We start from the raw sequence: 20,578 nt of genomic DNA on the forward strand, positions 1-20,578 counted from the left end.
TAAAGGAACCAAAGGTGGACAATGTGAATCTTAAATTATTATTATTTCTTCCTGTCGCTTACACCAGAGGTGGGGGGTAGGGGAAAGGAAGAGGGGGGGTTGCCTCCCCCCATAAGGCACTGAGTGGAGAAGCCGCAAGGGGGGAGGGGGGAGGCCACATTGCCCTCACTCCATGGGGACAGGCCCCAAGCCTCCCCAACCCTGGGCTCCCCTATCACCTGAAATGCGAAGATGAGGCCCAGGACAACCTGACCTCCCCCTACCCGAATATATTACATTATCACTTTTTAAATAGATACAGGGACTGGTCCCATTACCCCCCTTCCTGTGACCCCCTCCCAGTTGGGGGTACCTGGGCAGCTGTGCAAATGGGCATGGGGTACATGGAAGGAGGGAGAGCACCGGGCCCCTGAATCTGCCCCTTTTAAGGAGGGGGAGGGGCCGCCAGGCCAGGGAGGAAAAATAGTGCAAGGCAGAGCCTAGGCTGCAATGAGGGTCCAGCACCCAGCGAGGAAGGGGAGGGGGAGATACCCCTACCCCCAGCAGAATTGGGTAATTCTAAAACTAGATTTCAACAAGACCGACAGAAGAGGCTATGTACAGGAGGGGGCAGATTGGATTTTAGAAGAGCGAGGGGATTATTCTCCCTGACCCGAAGGGAGCCTGGCTGGCAAGGTGCTGGGAAAAGGCCTCCCTTCCCACAGCTCCACAGCACACTTTCCCAGTGGCCCAGCAAGAAGTCATCTGCCTTGCCTTAGTAAGGGGGCCGGCTCGCCGGTGGATGGTTGAGGTGAGGAAGGCAGAGAAGCGGCCACGGGGGCCGCCAGATGGCGCCGGCTCGCCTGCGCTCCGCGAGGCTCTCCCAACCCCTCACCCGGTCCCACACCCCGCACCGCGCCAGCCCGGGGGCGGTGTGAGTCAGGGGCGGCAGTGGCTTGCACCTGGGCGGGGAGGAGGTGGGGAGGAGGAGAGGGTAGGACGCAGCCCGGCCCGCCCTGCCCTCTGGCCCCGGGGAGGGAGTGGCGGGAACAAGACATTCCCTGCCCGGGGACGCGGGAGGGGAGGGGAGGAGAGGGCTGAGGAGAACAGCAAAGCAGCACCCCTAGCTGGGCGGGGCCCCTCCCGCTGCCCCCAGGGGAAGGCGAGCCAATCTAGCCACCCCGCCCCCTTCTTCTCCAGGACCCCATGACTCAGCGCTGGGAGCAGGGCGGAGGGGGACGGGGATGGCTCTTTCCTTACAGGTCCAGTCCCCCAGCCATTCAAGATTCTACCTTGCTTCCCCCCACCTACCCTTCTTTTGCCGCCCCTCTTTGCATAATTCGCTGCCAGGAAAAGGGAACAGAAACCAGGAAGGAGGGGTCTCAGAAGGGAGGGGCAGTCCTTCTCCCCCTTACACAGCCAAAGCCCCAAGGGGCATGGGGGCAGGGCAAGGCTTTGGTCCCAAGCCCCCCACCCCCTAGAAACCCGCATAGCCGAAAAGGGACCCAACAAATCAGAAATACATTATTGCTTCTACTCCCCAGGCACAGCTGGGGACAAGGACCCCACCTTTACAATAGAGCTCTAAATATGTACATAATATCATATGGATCACTCCTTGGGAGATCACCCCAATCTGGGGAGCCTTTGCCCCAAAACCTTCTCAGCTTGGAACTGGAATGAGGGTTCTGGGGAGAAGGGGCTGATTTCTGATGCCAGGGAGGCTCAGGGCTCTGACCCCAGCTCTGTCCATCCTGCAGGCTCCCGCTGCTTGGCATGGGCGCCGGCCGGTGCTGCTCCAGCCTGGCCATTCATCCCTCTTTAAGAGGACTCCATGGCACCTTCCGCCGGAGGCGTTGTAGGTGCCCCCTCCTCCTCATCGTCATCAGGGGGCCCTGGGGTGGAGGCCGGTTGCCCGGTGGGAGCCGACTGCTCCCAGATTCGAGCCAGAGAGAGGCGTAAAGTGTCCAAGTGGCCATTGGAGAGGTCGAGGCCAGCGGGGGAAGGGGTAGTGGCCGAGGGCGGTGGGTAGTGGGGTGGCGCATCGTCCTTACGGCGGCGCCTGGTGCGCACCTCCAGGCAGTTCTGGCCCTTGAGGTGGCGCTGCAGGTGGTCCTCCTTGGCGAAAGCCTTGTGGCACAGGTGGCACTCATAGGGCCGGTCCCCTGTGTGCAGGTGCATGTGGTTCTTGAGGTCGTAGCTGTGCAGGAAGCGGGCTGGGCAGTGCGGGCACGAGTAGGGGCGCTCTCCAGTGTGCTTCCGCATGTGTATCTTCAGCTTGTCATTCCTGGCACATGCAGGGGTAAGGGGCAAGAGGGGTGTTCAGAATGGGGTCCTTGGCTCGTCCTGGCCAGATTCCCAGCCCTCGTCCCACTGCCACCCTAAACATTTGTCTCCCCCTTTATTGCCCCAGAACACAGTTGCTGGTCTGTCCTCAGTTTAGCTGGGCCCAGCCACCACCCACCCTGTCTCCAGCACAGCCTTCTCAGACACCAAATCTGTCATGCTTCAGACCCACCCCTCTTGACTCCTTTCCTCCGGGTCTTGCTGTCCTGGTCTCTCTCCTCACTCTGGTAACTGTACCCCACCAGACCCTCCAGGACCACCTGCCTCCCCATCTCAGGTCTCGTAACTCCCCTCTCCATCTCCCATGACACGGCCCTGCTAGGCCCCTTTCCCACTGGTGCTCACCGGGTAAAGCGGACACCGCAGACCTCACAGGCGAAGGGCTTCTCGCCCGTGTGGGTCCTCATGTGGCGTGGCAGTTTGCCTGCCCCGTGGATGATCTTGTGGCAGACGGGGCACTCCTGGGGCATCTGGGAGCGGCGCTTGCGCACCAGTTTGTCTTGGCCATCCAGGCCTGGTGCCAGGGCGTCCTGGTGCAGGGAACTTAGGTAGGCCATCAGGTCAGGATCGATGGCATCCTCATCTGAGCCCAGCTCCTCTGGGGACAGCGGGGGCCCGCTGACCTGCGGCAGCCTATAGGCTGGGGGGTATACCAACTCCTCCTCCTCTTCCTCACCTTCATAGGGCTCATAGCTCAGGGACCCCTCATCAGGGGGTGAGGCATTCCCTGTGGGAGGGCTGTAGCTGTCTCCCAGCCCACTGCTGCCCACTCTGCCTGCCACCTCCTCGTCCTCGTAGGCTAAAGGATGGGTGGGTACTGCAGACACTTCAGGTACTAGGTGGTTTGCCCGGGCCACCTTGGTCTGCAGGAAAGCTTTTCGGGGCTTGCGGCTGCGGCGGGCGACAGGCCGAGGTGGTGGTGGTGGCGGCGGCGGCGGTGGTGGTGGTGGGAGGGGCACCTGTGGAGGGCTGTCTTCACCATTGGAAACTCCCGAGGCTGTGGCAGTGGCAAAGGCCTCCAGGTACTGGCGGGCTCGCTCACAGTCATCCTCATCAGGGCTAGGAGCTTCTAGCCCACTGCCCTGCAAGATCTCCATGCAGGCAGCGATGACACAGGGGATCTCCAGCAGCTGGGCAGCCTGGAGCACTGCCGGCATGTTGGCGCTGCTGGTGGTCAGTGTAGCTGTATAGGCAAACTCAAGCAGGGCACCCAGAGCCTCTGGCCCCACAAAGTCCAGCTCACACACGCCAGCCCCTGCTCCCCCAATGGCTGTCCCGCCCCCAGCCCCCATGACCGCTCCGCCACCGCCCTCAGTGAAGAGCTTCTTGAAATAGTGGCTGCAAGCAGCAAGCACGGCCCGGTGGGTGCGGTATTCAAGGCCCTGCGTCCGGATGGTGAGGTCACATAGGTGGCCCAGCTGGCGCTGCTCATTGAGGCAGCTCAGGAGCTCGCTGCTGTGATCCGGGAACGGAATCCCAATCAGGTCGTCCTCAGGGCTCCCCATCTTCTCCTGCAGGGTCAAACAGAGGGAGAGGGTACTCAGCCCTGCAAGGGGGTCCAAGGAAGGAACACCAGCATTGGCTAAGGCTTAGGATGCCAGATACTCTTGTAAGCCCTTCACACTCATTTACTCTCACACCACTGTCTGCAGTAACAATGATTTCACATAACAAGGCTAAGGGAAGTGACTTTCCAAGTTAAACAGGACAGGGTTCAAAAGCAGGCAGAGGGCCCAGAGTTCGTGTTTCTCGCCACTGTTCAGCCTCTGTAAGGGCAGGCACCCTGATCTTCTGCCCCTTGCCTGGAGACCCATCTGCTTCGCCTGCCCCATTCCCCATCCCCTGGAAGAAGCATTGGACTGGGAGAGAGGATGCCTGGGTCCTCATCCAGGTTTCATGAAGAACTGGCTGAAGGACTCTGGGTGGCTATGGCAGGCAGCCTCAGCCTTCTGAAAAATGGGGTAACAGTCTGTGATGGAACTCATCAGCCCAGAGAGAGGCCAATGAGACTCAGATTCACACTTGACCAACATTGCTGGAGGAATGTCAGGTGCTTTAACTCAAGTTATCTCCCTAAAGCATTTCTCGCACCAGCACCATGAAACACTGCAGAGAGGAGAGGCAGCTTCCTAGCACCCTCTTCCTCCTCCTTCCCCTCCTCCTCCACTAAAAATGCATCTCTCCTTCTGTATCCCCTCTTCTAGAGGCCGAAAGGGAAACACAGCTCCCAGCATCCCGTGTCCCCCCACACACATCCTTCCCTCCCCCACGGGGCCAAGGAGAAGCAGTGCTTTGCTGGGGTGTCGCTGGCGCGGGTGCTTCCTGCCCCCGCACAGATAAGCATCGTCCCCGCCCCTCCCCCACTGCCAATAGGCCAAGTTCCAGTCCCACCCCTTTCCACCTCTGCTGCCACCACCACCACCACCACCACCACCACCACCACCCCCTTCCCACTCCTGGCCAGACAGGTGAGCCTCCCCAACTCCAGAAGGCCATCTTCCAACCTCTCTGCTTTCCCCCAAAAGGCATGGCCACAAAGGCAGAGGGCCAGCTGCCTGCAATCCCAAGGCCGGTGGAGGTAGGGGAACTGGTAGTGGAGTGAGTCTGGCCTGGAGGTGTGAGAGATTTGCTTCAGGTCCGGCTCTGCTACTAGCCGGCTGAATGGGCTTGGGCAAGTCTTTCCCTTTGTGCTTCAGTCTTCTTAGTTGTACAACGGGGTGGGAGTGGAAGCCCTAAGGGCTCAGCCCTTCAGCCTTGACACTGGAGACAGAGTTGGGGCCTGGAGAGACCCGCGCTCTGCAGTGGGCCAGGCTCGAGTGTGAATCCTCACCCTGCACTGATTAGCTCTGTGACCTTAAACAAGTGATTTAATCTCTGGACCTCCTTCCTCATCTATAACATGGAATGATGCCAGCTGATTCCTAGGGTGGTAGCGACTAGGTCAGATGAGACCAAGTGTGGCGCAGCCCTGACCCGGAGCAGGGCCTCGGTAAAACTTCTGGCCTTGGGAGGGAGAGGCAAGGCCGTGCCTGAGGGCAGATTCCACTGCACAGACGGACTCCGCTGGGAAAACTGCTTGGAGACAGGTCTGCCTCCCTCCCTCAGTCACCCCCAGGGAGTCAGGTTACTACCAGCTACATGACCTTGGACAAGTCACTTCCTTTTCCCCAAGGAGGTCTGTTTCCTCAGCTGTAATATTAAAGACTGACCTAGATGATTTTTAGGACAAGTCCCACTGACATTTTGTTAGTGTTTTGTATGCCACTCCCAATAGCTACTCAGCCCCGGTCATCCATGGGTAAAGGCATTTTGGGGCGGGGGGGGGGTGGTGAGGGGGGGCGGTGTCGGTGTGGTGGTGGTGGAGTCAAGGGCCACACATTTCCTCTTTAGGAAATAAGAACCGCATTGTCTGTGCCTTTCTCTCTGCCTGACACCCTCATGGCGACACCAAAACTCCTGCACCAAGGCCTTGAGTGAGCAGCACCCTGCATCTACCCTGGCTCGTAGGCCATACCTAAGTACCCTTGGAATAACCCGCCCATTCCCACCTTAAACCCCCAAATCACTTCTCTCCCTGGAGGCCAAGCAGTGTGGGAGCGCTCCCAGCTCCCGCTGGTTCTCCTGCACGTACATTACAAATAGTTCAAGTGACAAATGGCTCCTGGACTCTGGAACAAATAAAACCCCAGTGGGCAGCAGCGGCAATGGCCACTTCAGCAGCAGTGGGCACCCTCCTGGGCCTGCACAGACATCTGTCTCCCTCCACAGGGGGATGGGCGGAGCTGCCCTCGCTGTCCATTGGCCAGGAGCTGGACACCGAAGGCACATGGCTCACCCCATCCCTCTCCCTCCTTCCCTCCCCACCCCACCCATTCCTGTTGCTAAGCCTGCCTTTCTCCCACCCCAGGGCCAATCTCCATGGCAACTTGTTGTGGTAGGGGCCCTGAGTGGCTGACCCTGCTGTCAGGTCAGAGACTCAGGCTGGTTCACCACACAGCTCACAAGGGTTTAGGCAAGGGTGGGTATTTAACCCCTCAGGTCCAACTCCAGTGCCCATGGCCACCAGGTAGCAGTGAAGGAGGGGAGAGGCAGAGGACACACATGGGAAGGGCGGGTATTCGTACAGGTCTCTGGCTTCTGGGAAACTCCCCCAGCCCTTACCCAGGGCTCTGGCACCCATGCCAACTTAGGTGCCACCTGGAAATATACTGGTGCCAACCAGGCCAAGGGGGCCCTCCTAGCCCCATCATCTGGAAGGGGTGGGTGGGGTGGAGGCCTCCCCCTTCTTTCTGCCAGGGTGGGGCACTAGTGCCAGGATGCCCACCCCACCTTGGGCACCCTTCCCACCTCTGCATCCCAGAGGGCCCAGCCCCCTGACGCCCCATGAGGGCGGCCCATCCCCACCCAGCCTGGCATGCCCCCTCTTGCTAAGACCTTGTGGGCATGGGTGTGTGTGGTTGGGGGGGCAGCTATGCCAGGGCACCAGGCGAGGTCTGTTTGCCTGGTAGGGGGAAGAACGGGGCCCCGCCCCATCACCCCCCCTGTCCGTCACCCCCCCCAGGCTCCCCTCACTGTCAGGCCTGCTAGACCGGCCAAGCCAGTGGGCAGCTCTCTTGAAACTGGGCCCTGAGTCAAGCCTGCCCCATAGTCGGTTGGTAGCGGGAGGACTCTGGGGTGAGGAAGGTGGGATGAAGCGAAGGTGGGAGCCACTGTCAACCACCCCACGGTGCCCACGGGTGCCTGCCAGGGCATGTCCACCACCAAGAACCCACAGGTAGAGGGCAGTGGCCCTAGCTTGACAAGGAAAAGGAGGCCGGAACTCTTTCCAGGGCTGACCTCAGGCAGTGTCCAGTGCAGGGGGCACCAAGGCCAACACTGCTGGCTTGAGCCAGCTGAGGAGCAGGGATACGAGGCCCTGAACAGGGCAGCTGAGTAAAGCTGGCCCCCCTTCCCTACACCCTGGGGATTAGGGGAGTGAGGCTTAGTGTGGGGGGCAGCAGGCGGAACCAGGATTAGCAGTGGAGAAAATAGATATGGGCCTGAGACACAGGCACACTGAGTGCGCCCCCCCCCAGGCTCCGCCAGGGAGCCTGAGAATAGCTTGGCCAGGCTTGTCCAGGTGCAGCAGCTTGGGGTGAGGGGGCATGAGGACCAGGCTGTGACATCCTCCCGTCAGGGGTGATGGAGAGACCTGGGGCTCCTCCTGGTGCCCTGGCACCTTGGCCAGCCACCCCTCCCCCTCGCTTCTTTCTCCATGCTATCCCTCCACTCCCACCCCAACTCTAGCCTCAGGTTCTCTTCCTGTTTTTTTGGAACTGAGTCTGCACGAAGGCAGGGCTTTGGCCTGTGGCTGGATCAGAGGGCTGGGGACACGGGACAGCCGGTCCAAAGTCCTCAGGGACCGAGGAACCCTAGTTCCCCAGCCGCTCCCACCCCTCAGGGCCTCTGGGACCCAGGGGCTGAAGCCATCTGGACTGCTGGTTGGGAAGGTGGGCTGGAGGGCTGAGGCAACGGCCCTGGTGTGCTGGAAGGGCTTCGAAGGACACGCACCGCGCCTGGGGATGGCCAGGCGGTCACAGAGCCCTCCTCTCCCCATCCTAGCCCCTCCAAAGTGAGTGCACGACTTCCCCATCCCCCATATGCCGCTTCCCCCTCCTAACCTCACCACCCCCAGCACTCACACTTCCTGGGGGCCTAGGCGGGGAAGAGAGACCGCAAGCCACGAAGGGGGAAGGAGGCAAGGGGAGCTGGCTGCTTCCCGGTGCTGTGGGGGTTAAGCTGCTCCTGCCTCAAAATCCCCAATTCCTGGTGCTTAGACTCCTGACGTGAGGGGGACCTCAGCGTTTCCCCACATTTTCTTTCCTGTGACACCAGCCCTGGCCCTCAGCCCGCATCAGGGAACTATGATGGAGAGGAAAGATGGCGGAGGAGGGAATGGGGGCATCTCTCTCTTTTCCAGCCTTCTTCCCTTTATCTCGGGGGACCCCTGCCCATCAACCATTCTCCACCCTTGGTCCCTTTTCTTGGCTTCCTCTTCTGTCCCCTTAGTGCCTTCTCTGACCCTTGTCCCCTCTCCACGACTCATCCTCGGCTTTCCCTCCTTTGGCCGCTGCCTGGCCCAGGCCTCCTCTACCACGTCTGTGTCCGGAGTCCTCCTAGAAACCGTCTCTGCCTCTCCTTTTCCCTTTCAGTTCTCTCTTTCAGGTCTCTCCCACTTTCTCTAGTTCGCCCTGCTCCAAGGATATTTGCTCTTCTTCCCAGGCAGGCTCAGTGTGGAGGGGGGCAGAGGAAGTACATCAAGGAGCTCAGCCTGCCGCCGCCGAGGCCTGGCCTTGCCATGGGGTGGCCGCATCCAGGGCACCTGTGCCTCCCTTCTGGATGAAGCACAGGACCAAAATTTGGGGGCCGGTCGAGGAGGATGGGTGGAGGGGGTACAGTGAAAGCGGATGTGTGGGGTGGGGTGGGGTGGGGAGGACAACCTAGGCCTCTCTGCCCGTCAGAGTTTCCAGCCCTGAAGCTGCTGGACTTTCCCCAGAAGGTGCCCACCCTGAGCCGGGCCACTGTGCGCTAGGACAGACCCGGCCATCAGGGATCCCAGCAGGGTCCGCCTGGGAGCGCCAGCTCCTCTCACGGCCTGAGGTGGCACAAGGTGCCAGGGTCTGCCCTGTGCCCACCCCCTCCCCCAGCCTAGTGTCTCTGGCCGGGTAACTGAGCCGACTGGTAACCCCACACCCGCCAAGCCGACAGCAGAAACCTGAGCCCCCCAGCCCCAGAGGACACCCCAGCTCGATCCCCGGAGCCCGGCGCCCTGCCAGCCTGTCCAGCCTCCTGTCCCGGCCCAGCACTCCCGCGGCTCCTGCAGGCCTCTCTCCTGCTCTCCTGCCCTCCTGGGCCTGTCCCCAAGACGCTGAAGCTCCCCCATGCTCCACCTCCTCAGAACCTCGGCTCCCTAAACTCCCCAGAGAAGTCTGGACACTCTCTTCCTCACCCATTTTTCAGTCCCTCTCTGACCCTTGTCCAAGTTAGGCCTCCAAGCCTCCCCTAGGGCCTGACCTCCCGAGGCAGAGCAGAGCCTACTCACCTGAACGCCGAGGGGCCTTGCCGGCAACCGACTCCTCTTGGCCCCCGGGGGGAGCAGCTGGGGAGGGGTGAAGGAGGGCCAGGCTGGGGGGTAGGTAGGGTGGCTGTTCCCCGCTCCAGCTCCCTCCTTCAAAGGGGCCGCCCACGACCTGGTCCAGCCCCTCCCCCCTACAGCCTTAACCCTCAGGGTGCTATCCCCCTCCCCCCAGCTTGGAGGGAGGGGTTACCAGAGGGCTGGTAGCGTGGGAGACGGCCTAGAGTCTCTGCCTGTGGTGCCCGAAGCCCCAGCTGTACCTACCCCCGCCTGTCCTTAGTCCTAAAAGGGGAAAAAGGTGAGCAGGAGGAAAGGTAGGAGCTAGGACAGTCCAGGAGGACAGAGGTGAGGAGGAGCAATGGGAGAGGCTGCTGGAGGTGGGACTGGGGAGAAGGAAGAAGGGAGGGGAGGGGACAGAAGGCGGCAGTGGCCAGAAGAGGGAGGAGGGGAACCTTGGACAGTCAGTGCCAAGGGTGACAGGTGCCCAGGTCCCAGCCCCTCAGGGCATGTGGTGTGATAGGGGACCACAAGGAGGCCCTCCAGACCCCAGTAGGCCTCTCAGCCCCCTTGGGAGCTGGCCGAATTCTCTCCACCCTATACTGGGCTGGGGCCCTTAGGGGCTGGGCAAGGCAGCACCCCGCCCTCCCCATGCCTCACCCCAAACCCACTCACATACCACAGTTCTCTGCTCTGGCGCCAGCCCCTGCCAACCAGGCCAGGGGGCAGCACTTGTGCCAGCCCCCAATGGCCAAGGGGATCAGGGGGACAGAACTGGCCCGAGGGGGGTGGGCAGATGGGGGGAGCTGTGGGCACCGAAAGAGGAAGAAGCTGAGAGGGGGCATCTGCTGGGAAGCGCGCCTAGCCCCACCCCTTGCGCAAGCAAGCTGCTGCCACCCTGGCCGGTTGGGTGGGACCCGCCTGGGCCTGAGGGGCAACTCAGGAGGGCTCTGAGCCCAGAGATGGGTGGGCCACAAAGTCCCCACTTCAACAACTTCAGGGGGCTCTTATTCCTGGAGTAAGTGGTACCCTAGTGTCCCCCAAACCCTAGGCCATCCCAAATCCTGCCGGTCTGGGAGAAACCACAGAAATGCCCCCCGAAATATCCCTTCCCCTTTCCCCCCAACAGCTGCTGGCTCAATGCCGCTGGCCTGCTGCCCCTCACCAGCTCCCGTCCCGGTTGGCACCTACCCACCAGGATGCTGGCAGTCGTGCCCTCTCTCCCTCCTACCCCCCTGCTCCCAGTGCCCCATGCCAACTGTGGGCCTGGGGTGGGGGAGGGTCACCCCTGTGCTTTGGTGCCAGCCAGGCGGGCCTAGGCCCCTAGGTCCTACAGATAAGGCCGAAGACCCTGTTCTCAAGCCATCTCCTCAAGAGGCAGCACGTGGGTCAGGGCCTGTACAGAGACAGCCCAGGGGGCTACGGTCAGCCTCGTGAACAGTTATTGAAGGCTCCACTCCCCAGGGTAGGGCCCAGTGTCTCTCCCTGCCACCAGGCGCCAGCCTCCCAGCATTCCCCCTGCCCGAGCATTTGCTGGGGCACCAAAGTCTCTGTGATTCCCGAAAGCCTTAATGCCAGAAGGCTAAGAGGGAGTGGGGTGGGGCTGCTGTCTGCCCTTTGATCCCCATAAAGGAGGGAACAAGCCTAGAGGGCAGGGGACAGGGAAGGAGTCCATGGGGCCCCTCAATTTCACCCCTGCCAGGGGCAGCAGGGCAGGGTGTGGGGATCCCTTGGGTGCGGCCCTAAGGTGACAATGGGTAGCATGTCTCAGCAGGTGAGACGGATGTCAATCATGGGCACTTGGTGTCACAGGGGAACAGGATGACAAGAACCAGGTTGGGGCACCTGGTGGGGGGGCGGATGCAGAGGGTACCCATGATCCAATTCATCCCAATCCTGGCTTTTACTCCCATGCAGAAACATTTCCAGACTTAACCAAATCGAGAGATCGAGGACTACAACTCCCAGTATGCACTACAATTGCTTTGCATGTACCTTGGGAGTTGTAGTTCCCTTGAGAAGCCGTGTGCTCTCTCTTCTCTTCCCAGAGCCTTACTGATGGGGTGGGAGGGCAGAGCAGAGGATCTGGTCACAGATCTCCAAGGAGATTATGTTTAGAAGAGGTAACAGGCTAGGAGGCCCATGGTGCGGGGAGAGGACCCCTGCTCCCAGGCAAAGGGGGAGGAAAGGAGGAAGGAAGGAAGAGAGGATGTCTGTTGAAAGGGGCATAAGGGTGGGGAGGAGTGGGGGGGGCCAGTGGAAACAGGAAGGAAACCAAAGCCAGAGACATGAGGTCTAAAGTAAGGGCCTGGTGGAGTCCCACTCGGAGGCCTGGCAGGGACTGGGAAGGCATTTTCCCCTGCCATTCTGGTGGCCTAGGGACGCATAAGAGGAATTAGTGACATCAAGTGATAGCAAAATGGTGTGCGGAGGGGGTCACTGGCTCAGTCTGCCTGCTACCAGCCCTCTTTCCTTGGGGCGCCCAAACCCTTGGGCCAGGCACTGGTCTCTTCTGGCCGGGGAGTTCTGAAGGCCGACCTGGTTTGGGGATGCTGGCAGGCAGAGGAAGGGGCTGGGGGAGACCGGGGCCAGGCCCGAAGGGAGTTCAGTGAGTGAAGTGCGCATGGGGTCAGGCCCAGGTGTGAGGCCAAGGAACTGTGCTGGCGAATGAGGGCGCTATCCTCTGGGGCGGGGACCACGGCAGCCCGGAGGCTTCATCAAAGAGAGGACTGAGATGCCAAGGCCACCAACCTTGCACCCACCTCGGGCTGTGGGACAGAATGAAGGGGGCAGTTCTCTGGTCCCCCTGTGGTATTTGCTAAGGGGAGCTTCCGCCTGTGCCAGGAAGCCTGTGAACATTAAAGGTGGGAACTCGGGGCCAGGTGGCAGCTGGGTGCCTTTCCTTAGTGGGAGTGGAGGTCAGTAGTGGACAGAGGCTCTGCTTCGAGGCCACTGTGCTTGGGCTCCCCAAGACTCTAAGACAGATGCTACAGGCCCCAGTCAAGACCTGAGTCTGGCTGGGTGGTGGGGTCTTTCTTGATCCTCGGAAGCCCTTGCTGGTGGACTACAGTAGTCCTAACCCCTTCCCCCCAGTCCCCCAGGCCCGCTTTGGCGCCTGGCCGCCTGTGTGTTGGCAGGACTGGGGGTGGGGGGGCCGCGAGGCAACTTCAAACTGTCCGGGCAAAACGTCAAGTTTACTCACGAGTTTACTCAGCAGAAGGAGGGGGAAGAGGCCAGGGCAGGCACACCCCATGCCAGGGTCCTATCCGTCCCCACCTTCCTCCCTCACCCTCCTCTTCAGTCCTACGCCAAAACAGGCATAGGCCACGAGGCCCGGTGGCAGAGCAGTCCTAACTCGCAGAAGGTCAGGGAACCGAGCGGGCCAGAGGCAGGAAGCCCTGCAGCAGGCCCAGCGGCTTCTACCAGAGGGCAGTGCCCTGCCTGGAGTCCATTCACTGCCCATCTTGGGCCTTGGGCCAGAACTGGGTCTTTCAGCCACCAAGAAGGAGGCAGTACCAGGCCAGGCCTCTTCTATCTCAAGAGTCCCCTAGGCAGTGACTTCTGACCCCAAATGCCCAGTCCTTGGCTGTGCCTCAGGCAGCATAATGCCATCTGGGCTGCCATAGAATCAGAGGCTGCTTCTTTCAGCCTTGACTTGGAATGGGGGGCTAGCACCCTATCTGACCTACTTCCCTTTCCTCTCCACCTGCTTTCATTCTCTATGTCTCTCCCCCAGCCTTCACTGTCCCCTCAGGGGCACTCCGTCCCCCATGCCTGCTGGGACCCCTCCCCCATCCCTCCCCAGGGTGCCAAGTGCAAGCACACAAAGGGCCCGATGGTGCATTGTTAGCCCAGCCCCCGCTGCCCGCCGCGCCCTCCTGGGGCGGGCACTAGGCCAAGGAGGAGCCGGGGGCCCTGGGTGCCAGGGGGCACCACAGGGAAGGGAGAGGAGGTCAGCACCTGTCCCAGACACTGGGGCGCACATCAGCCAGAGCCGAGCAGTGATGAGAGTGCTCCATTAGAGCGGGCCTCTCTCCTTGACACCTGAGCCTAGTGGGCACTGCCTCCTTTCTTCCCCAGAGCCCCTCTGCGTTGGCATTAACCCTTTCCTGACCCTTGCGCTAAGGCTGGGGGGTGTGATACCCATGGGAGAGGACAGCGTCTGGGGGTGCCAGTAGGCTGCATCGTGCCCACAGCAACCATGTAACAGAGGCACGCTGGGGAAGCTGGGGTCCCGGGGGCCAGGGACAGGAGGCAGTGACAGAGATTTCTTCTTGTTTCATCAGCTGCTCCAGAGGGAGCCCCCTGCCCTTCTTCCCAGGCACCACTGAGGAAGAACACTAACTACCTCCCAAGCTCAGTCACAAATATGTCCCTTCCCAGACCAGCACAACACTCCTTGTGCCCACTCTCCCCTCCCAACCTGATGCCCACTCCGTGCCAGCTCTCCCAGCAGTGCCAGGCAGGTACAGGGGTGACCAAACCAGTTGGTGTGTGTGGGGGAGCACAAGGCAACCCCATAATCCTCCAGGCCTCACCCCCACACACACACACATCCTCAGAGAACAGAGAGTTCCCAACCTGGTTTAACCCATCACTGCCCAATCTGGCTGCCCTGCCCCTGATAAACTGTCTCCCTCCTCAAGGAGTAAGTTGGGGGAAGGGGAAATAGCTGCGCTGACTCATTCCCATTCTCAGCTGCAGCTAAGGGTCTCTAAGGCATTAGGGTGGGGGTCAATTCAAGAACGCCCTCCACCTGGCCCGGAAGCCAGGACAGCGTGCTGGTCTCCCCCTCTCTCCAGCACCCACTTCCGGTGTCCCAAACTAGGTCAGCAGTGCTCGTTTCCTGTGGGTCAGCTAGCACCAGTGCCTCTGCCCCTCCCCTGCTCCGGACCCAGGCTCCCCGCCCCCCCACAGGGCGCCCCGAGGTCTCACCACGTCTCAGCCGCCCTTTGATACGTGGGGGTTGTGCGGGCGGGGGGCAGGGGACCCGCCCTCTCTCCAAACACCAGCGAGGCCGGGGCGCCTGGGCAGGCACGTGTCCGGGCACAACCCGCTGCCCACGCCGCTCCCCCACTCCCGCCAACCCTCCCCCCCTCTAGCCGGGACACGTCGCTTGCTGACTTGGGGTGGGGTGAGAGGAAAGAAAGCTGGAATTGGAAAGCAGCGCCCCCCAACTCCTTTGAATGGCAGCCCTCTTCCAGTAGCGCTTACTGTAGGCTCTACAATACAGTAGCGACCCCTATTCTGGGTAGGGGCAGGTGCGCCGGAGCCGGTGGGGGTGCGAGTAGCAGACAGAATCCTTCCTAGTCACCCACCCTCACCCTTGGGTTCTAGGACATGAGCTGGCTTTGAAAAGGTGGCGGCGGGACTAGAGCCTGAGGCAGGGAGTGGAATTGAGGGACGACGGAGAGAGGGGTTGTTCTGTGTCGCTCAGACGTTGTCGCTTAGCCCCACTACGGGAGAGAGCGCGGCTCTGGAAGCGCAAGAAACCGAATAGTCTAGCTGGTAACTTTCCCCCCGGTCGCGGCTCCTCCTGCGCTCCCCCCACCCCCCTTGAAACTGGCTTGGGTCCAACCCACAGCGCCAGGGGGCGCGGGGGGGGGGGAGCGCGTTGTCCTAGTTAGAGTCCGACAGCATTTCCATTTCCTCAACTCAGTGGGGTCGGGGGTCTACCCCTAAAGTCACGAAGGAGACTGGGGGAGCGCTCGGCGCCGCCTGGCCCTTTCGGCATCCCGGAGACGCCAGTCTGCCTGATCTCTGAAGTGCAGAGAAAGTTTCTGGGGACCCTCCGCCCCGGATTGGGAGCGGCCGCAGTTCCTTCTCTACCTTTCCTCCCAGTTAAAATCAATTCCAAAGAGCCGGGATATTGGGAAGGCACTGGGAAGGGGAGTGGTGGGAACCTAGTCTGCATGCATGTGTGTGGGGGGGTCCTACTTACAGGACGGACGAAGGGCACTGCGGTACTCTGGGGTCTGGGGAACCCCGAGGCAGGAGACAAAAGTGGGGTACACTTACCTCTCCGCCGTTGGGTCCGCTGGCTGGAACTGCTGAGGCACAGTGTGTGGGGAGAAGCGTGTCCCCCGCCAGGCCCGGGGGCTTGGGGCCCTGCTCCGGTCCTGGTCAGAAGGCCGCGGTCAGTCGCTCGCCGCTCTCTGCTGGGGGGCTCCTCCTCCGCAGCCCTCTGCCTCCTCCTGCCGCCCGCCCCCCCCCTCGGCCGCGAGAACCGTACATTCACCTGGCTCCCACCCGCCCCCCCCTCAGGGCCCGCCTCACCTGTCCTGCTGTCTCACCTGTCCTCCTGCTTGCTTTCCCCCCATCCCTCCCCTCCCTCCCCCCGCCCCCTGCCACCCCCCAAACTCCCCCCTCAACCCTTAGCAACACCCTCTGTCACTTCCTGGTTTTTCACCCGCCCCCCCAGGCCCCCCTCCCTCCACCCAATAAGGACATAAACTTCAACCCCTTGGTCCAGCCAGTCCCCGCAGGGCGCAGATGGGTCCCTCCCTCCTTTTTCGCTCCCTTCGTCCAAGCTCTTACTTTGCTCTCCGACGCTTTCCTACCCTCCTGTTTCCCCACCCTGTTTCCTTCTCTCTCTTTTTCCCTTCACCTGCGGCGGGAGTCCCTCCCCCCCGTGTCTGTCAGTCTGTCTGTCTTGTCTCTCCCTCTCCCCTTCTTCTCTCTCCTCTAGCCCCTCTCTTCTGTAGCCCCCATATCTCGCAGTCCACCTTAACTCGAGCTCCGCCCCGGACCCCTATCCAGCCCTCCGCCGCGGCTCCTCCCAGCCCGGGGCACTCCTCCGCCCCGTCTGTCCATTGGCCTTAACACCTGCCCATCTCAACTGGGTCCTGCCTTGCGTTCAGCTAGGGCGGGGACGGAGCGGAGGGGCTGGCCTGAAAGCTGGAGGAGGGGAAGGGGGAGGGGGTAGTGTCCGCAGCGGCCGGAGAACTGAGCACCCCCATCAAGGGCTCGCACTCCTCCAAGAGGGGCTTCTGTAGGGTCAGCACTTCAAGAGGGAAGGGTACGAGAGATGATAGATAGGCTACGTGGGGGTGAGGCGGGGACTTAGGGGACTGAGGCGGGGGGTCTCGTGAGGGGCTATAATCAGGTCAGGGCCCCGGGAGGTAGGGGGAGGAGGAGCCACCAGGCCCTCGGCTCCAGCTCCTTCGCCCCATCCCACCCCCCTCAGAGGGAGCGGGGGAGTTGAGCTGCGAGCACCCTTCGTCCCTCCCCACGCGTGACGGCGCCCTGCGGGGAGGGATCGGCGCCCTGGGCAAGCAGTCTCTACGCTCCAGCCGTTGCCGCTGCGGCCTTGGCATTGTCAGCGGGGAGGGGCTGGAATCGCAAAGGGGGAGGGGGAGGCGCGCTCGCTCCTGCTCCCCGCCTCCGTCTCACCGGTTCCTGAAGTGGAGAAACTGAGTCTCTGAGAAGAATGGACCTTTTGATTGGGATACGCTGAGACCCCGATGGGGAGGAGAGCCTGGGTGTTTTAAGAGATGTGGGTATGGAGGGGACGAAGATACGAATTTCAGTGCCCCCCAACTGAGGAAGGTATCCTATGAGGGACGCTTCCAACTGGGCCTGCAGTGCTACATACCCCAAAGAGCCCCTCCCATTAGTGTAAAACTGAATCAGATTTGGACACCTCCAGCCAGGTTCTGCTACCCGCAGCCGAACTGGGTGGGACTCGTTTTCTCTTCCCCAACCCCCTCCGCAGGGGGGCTCCCTCCCTTTCCAGCAGGTGGCTCCGCGGGACACCAGCTCAACCTGTTGGACCACAATGGGCGGTGCCAGGGTGGCCCTGGCCCTCACCCGGGCTGACCCGGGATCCCCAAGCTGGGGGAGGGACAGAGTCCGGTCCCTCCCTCCCCTCTCTCGGGCCGTGACTCAGCCTCGGGGCCGCTGCCCTGCGTCCCAGCCAAAGGCGGAAAGTGTGAGGCGCCCCTGAGGGCCCAGGCCAAACTAAACAGCCCCCCACCCCAGACATTATCTCACTGGAGAATTGGGGGGGGGGTGGCTATAGGAAGGAGGGGGTAGCAGCAGGCATGGGATGCTTCCGCTAGGGTAATCCGCTCCGGGTTTTCCTGTCATCCCTATCCCCCTTGGGTCCCAAAGTTGGTCACTACTCCGGGTTTTCTTCTTGGCCCCGCCGGTCAGATCCCGGTTGGTGAGGGCCCAGAGCCGGTGGGGTCCAGGCCAGGCTTTTTCCCTCCCTTTTCCAGCCGTCGGGTCGTGCTAGTCGGGGGAACAGCAGTGCCGGGGGCAAGAAAGTGGTGCCAGATGCACCAGTGAAATGGAGAGGGGGGCTACTTCGGAGAGGAGGGGCAGAGTTGAAGGAAAGGAAGGTGGGAGAATGCCCTAGGGAGGGCAGAACTAGAGCCTCCAGAGGCAATAGAAGGGCGGGTGACTTTCTTGGCAGTAGACTTAAGGTACAGATGAGAGAAGAGTGCCCAATGCTTAAGGCTCTCCCTGTCATCTTTGGGGATAGCGTCCGACGTCCCCGCTGGACCCAACTCGGATCTTTCCGAGGCCGAAATGTCATTCCCCACTTGATTCTCGACAGTCCTGGAATCTTCTCAAAGTTCCTCGGTGATCCTCTCCCACGTTTCTCTTATGCTGTTCCACACATCTCCCTTCCTCGCTCAGAAGTCGAAGGGGGGAACCCCTACTTGAAATTCCCGCCTACCCCCCAACTCCGGGCCCTCACCGCGCCAAACCACCGAGACAGCTGCGGCCAAGAAACGCTGACTGGGGGCCCCGCCCCCTCCCACAACACCCGGGCTGGGCCCCAGGGGCCTGCCGCCACCCCCACTCCGCCCCCAGGCCCAGACTGGAACTGGGAACTGAGGGCAGGTGTCTGGCCTGCAGGGGCCTCCTGGGGATAGGGGAGCGTCCCAGTTACGCACGTTCTAACTTACATCTTCAGGCGACCAACTAAACCTTAATTTGGAGGGGAAAGTAGCAGGGTGGGTAAATACCCGGAGAGGGAAGTGTTTGATCAAAGAGAAGGATGAAAGCCCCGGCTGGAAGTTAACCCTCCTAGGGAGGACTGATACCTGGGGCTGGCCGGGGACAGCGAATCTGAGTGACGGCTGGCTGGGCCACGTGCTCCAAAGGGCATCCGCAGAGGATTTAGATGCTTGAAGAAAATGGACAAGAGAGGGCTTCTGGCGGGAGAAGAGGCCGGGTTCTGCCTGGGCGGGGTCCTGAGTGAGTGGGTCTGGGGGCCTGTTCTGGAATGTGGGGAGCCGAGCTGTAAGTGGAGTGTCAGCCTGCGCCAGGCGCCCACCTCTTCCCTGCTGCCCCCCTTCCCCCGGCTGCCCCCGCTTCCCTCGAAAAACCCGCCGCCCAGGAAACCGCTGGGGGCGCTCAGACCGCAGCCCCACCCCACCCCCGCCCGCCGCCCCCCGGCGCCCCCACCGCGACCGCCCAACCCACCTGAAGGGGCCGTGGCTGCAAGGGTTGCCCCCCTCCCGCCGACTCCCCCCACACCTGCGGGCGGCACTATTTATAACTCGGCGCCTATTCCGGGCCTCTCTCCGCGGGAGCGGGCTGTCGCGCAGCGCTAATCATCGCTGGGATCTCTGCGCCCCTCAGGGCCAGGGGAGATAAATTTAGCTTCAGGAAGCTCGGGGGAACATTTTCCAAAACTCCACGTCCCAGAGATGGCTAATCAGAACCCCTCTGCACTCAGTTTCCCTCTGGCCAGCCACCAGGTGGCGCAGGTCGCCGGGGTTCCTGGAACCCAGCTAAGAGTGCGGCTCGGCTCAGCCTTGAAGCTGGGGTAAGAGTTGAAGGCGAAATATGGAAGGGTTAGCTGGAGGTCAGAGCGTCCACAGAATGACCTGGAGAATGGGTATGCTCCCGAGAGTCCGGAGTACAAAGCCTCAGCTGGGAGTAACTGAGAAAGGGACTGGCGACTAATGCCTTTTGAAGGGGAAATAACTCATGAAAACGAGATGCAAATAGGGACACAAATAAGGGCCTATGGCTTTGGGGGTCTGCTCTCCGGTGCTGGTAAAACAACAGCCACATTCTCCTGTACAACGGCCTTGCTGAGAAATCGTGAAACCCTCCCAAGACATTACTGTAATATCCAGTTTATTGCACGTGGCTTCTCAGACTAGTTTTGCTATAACCCCTCTCCACCTGCTTTTTGTAGACCAATTCAGGGTCTTACAGCCTACGAAGTCAACTTGGAATCCTGGCATCAGGCGGCTCCTCCTCCTTAAGGTAGTCTTCCTTGGGGGTCGCTTCCCTCTCTGCCTTGTTTCACTCCCCATTTTACCCTATCCGTTCCCCTACCCCTTATGGCCATTAGAGGGCCCCAGGGAGCAGAGGGGTAGGTGAGATCTTACCCATCCCTTTCTATTTTGGCATCCTGCTTCTCTTTACCCTTGCCCCACTACAGCGCCCCCTGCCCTCTCCCGGCAACTCTCTAGAGAGTTCCTAAGAGGAGTTTGGACACTCAAAACCTGGGCTTACTCTAATTGGAAAGAGAACATTTCAGGGAAGCTACTGCATCTTTTTTTCCTTCTTCAGGAGTGGGGAGTTTACCATCTCCTGGCCTGTGTGGGTTAGGTAAAAATGGGGAAGCTGGAGCCCCCAAATGAGCTTGGGAAACCAAGAATGAGGGGAGCTTAGGGTTCAAGTGGAAGTGGGAGAGCATGGAGTGGGTATAGAATGGGGGTGGCAGTCCCTTCCATACTTTTGCTGGCCTGGCCCTGCCTCTGAGGCCACCTAGGCCACCATCCCCAGCACCAGTTCAGAAGAGGGCAGGCTAATGGAGAGAAGCCCTGAATTTGAGGTGAGAAAATCTGGATTTACTAAACGACTTCCCTACCAGAGTGTGCTGTGGGTATGACTTTGGATGGGTCACTTTAAGTCTCTGGGCCTGTCTCCTTCACTGTTAAAATGGGATAATTATCTTTGTTCTGTCTACTTTTGAAGTGGACTTTTGTAAGGCTCAAAGCACTTTGTAGTATGAAAAGGGCTCTCAGAATGGTATGTGAGCATTTTGTTATTCTCCCCATACCTCTCAGTCCTTCCACATTCAGGGCTGTCTTTTCAGCTCTGACACTCTACTTGGGCCCACTGGAAGTCTCTAATCTTCTCCCTCAGCTCCTCACCACAGACCATAGCCCT

The 20,578-nt window shown here is 60.9% G+C and overlaps 1 protein-coding gene across 4 annotated transcripts; it reads right to left on the bottom strand.

Annotated features, from left to right (window-relative positions):
• Positions 1 to 24: 24 nt before the first annotated feature.
• On the bottom strand, positions 25 to 16,192 carry ZBTB7B (zinc finger and BTB domain containing 7B). Of its 4 annotated transcripts, none has more exons than XM_045816609.1 (4): positions 15,974 to 16,192; positions 15,455 to 15,555; positions 2,671 to 3,836; positions 25 to 2,266 (listed from the first exon to the last, which is right to left on the bottom strand). In XM_045816609.1, exons 3-4 carry the CDS (start codon positions 3,828 to 3,830, stop codon positions 1,801 to 1,803), a joined length of 1,626 nt encoding a protein of 541 aa, XP_045672565.1. In that variant the 5' UTR covers positions 3,831 to 3,836; positions 15,455 to 15,555; positions 15,974 to 16,192; the 3' UTR covers positions 25 to 1,800. The 4 variants fall into 4 exon arrangements, with proteins under 4 accessions (XP_045672565.1, XP_045672563.1, XP_045672564.1 ...); XM_045816607.1 differs by lacking the exon at positions 15,974 to 16,192 and adding an exon at positions 15,713 to 15,774; XM_045816608.1 differs by lacking the exon at positions 15,974 to 16,192 and adding an exon at positions 15,730 to 15,765.
• Between the last annotated feature and the right edge of the window lie 4,386 nt (positions 16,193 to 20,578).

This window comes from Phyllostomus hastatus, unplaced genomic scaffold (genome assembly GCF_019186645.2).
Source record: "Phyllostomus hastatus isolate PE091 unplaced genomic scaffold, TTU_PhHast_1.1 phas_scaffold_216, whole genome shotgun sequence".
NCBI classification, from domain to species: Eukaryota; Metazoa; Chordata; class Mammalia; order Chiroptera; family Phyllostomidae; genus Phyllostomus; species Phyllostomus hastatus.

What these genes read in the sequence shown, in the direction of transcription:
- ZBTB7B (XM_045816609.1), bottom strand. Translation starts at nt 3,830, where the DNA reads ATGGGGAGCCCTGAGGACGACCTGATTGGGATTCCGTTCCCGGATCAC. An exon ending in TGCGGTGTCCGCTTTACCCG is followed by an intron (nt 2,267 to 2,670) that starts GTGAGCACCAGT and finishes TGCATGTGCCAG; the next exon opens with GAATGACAAGCTGAAGATAC.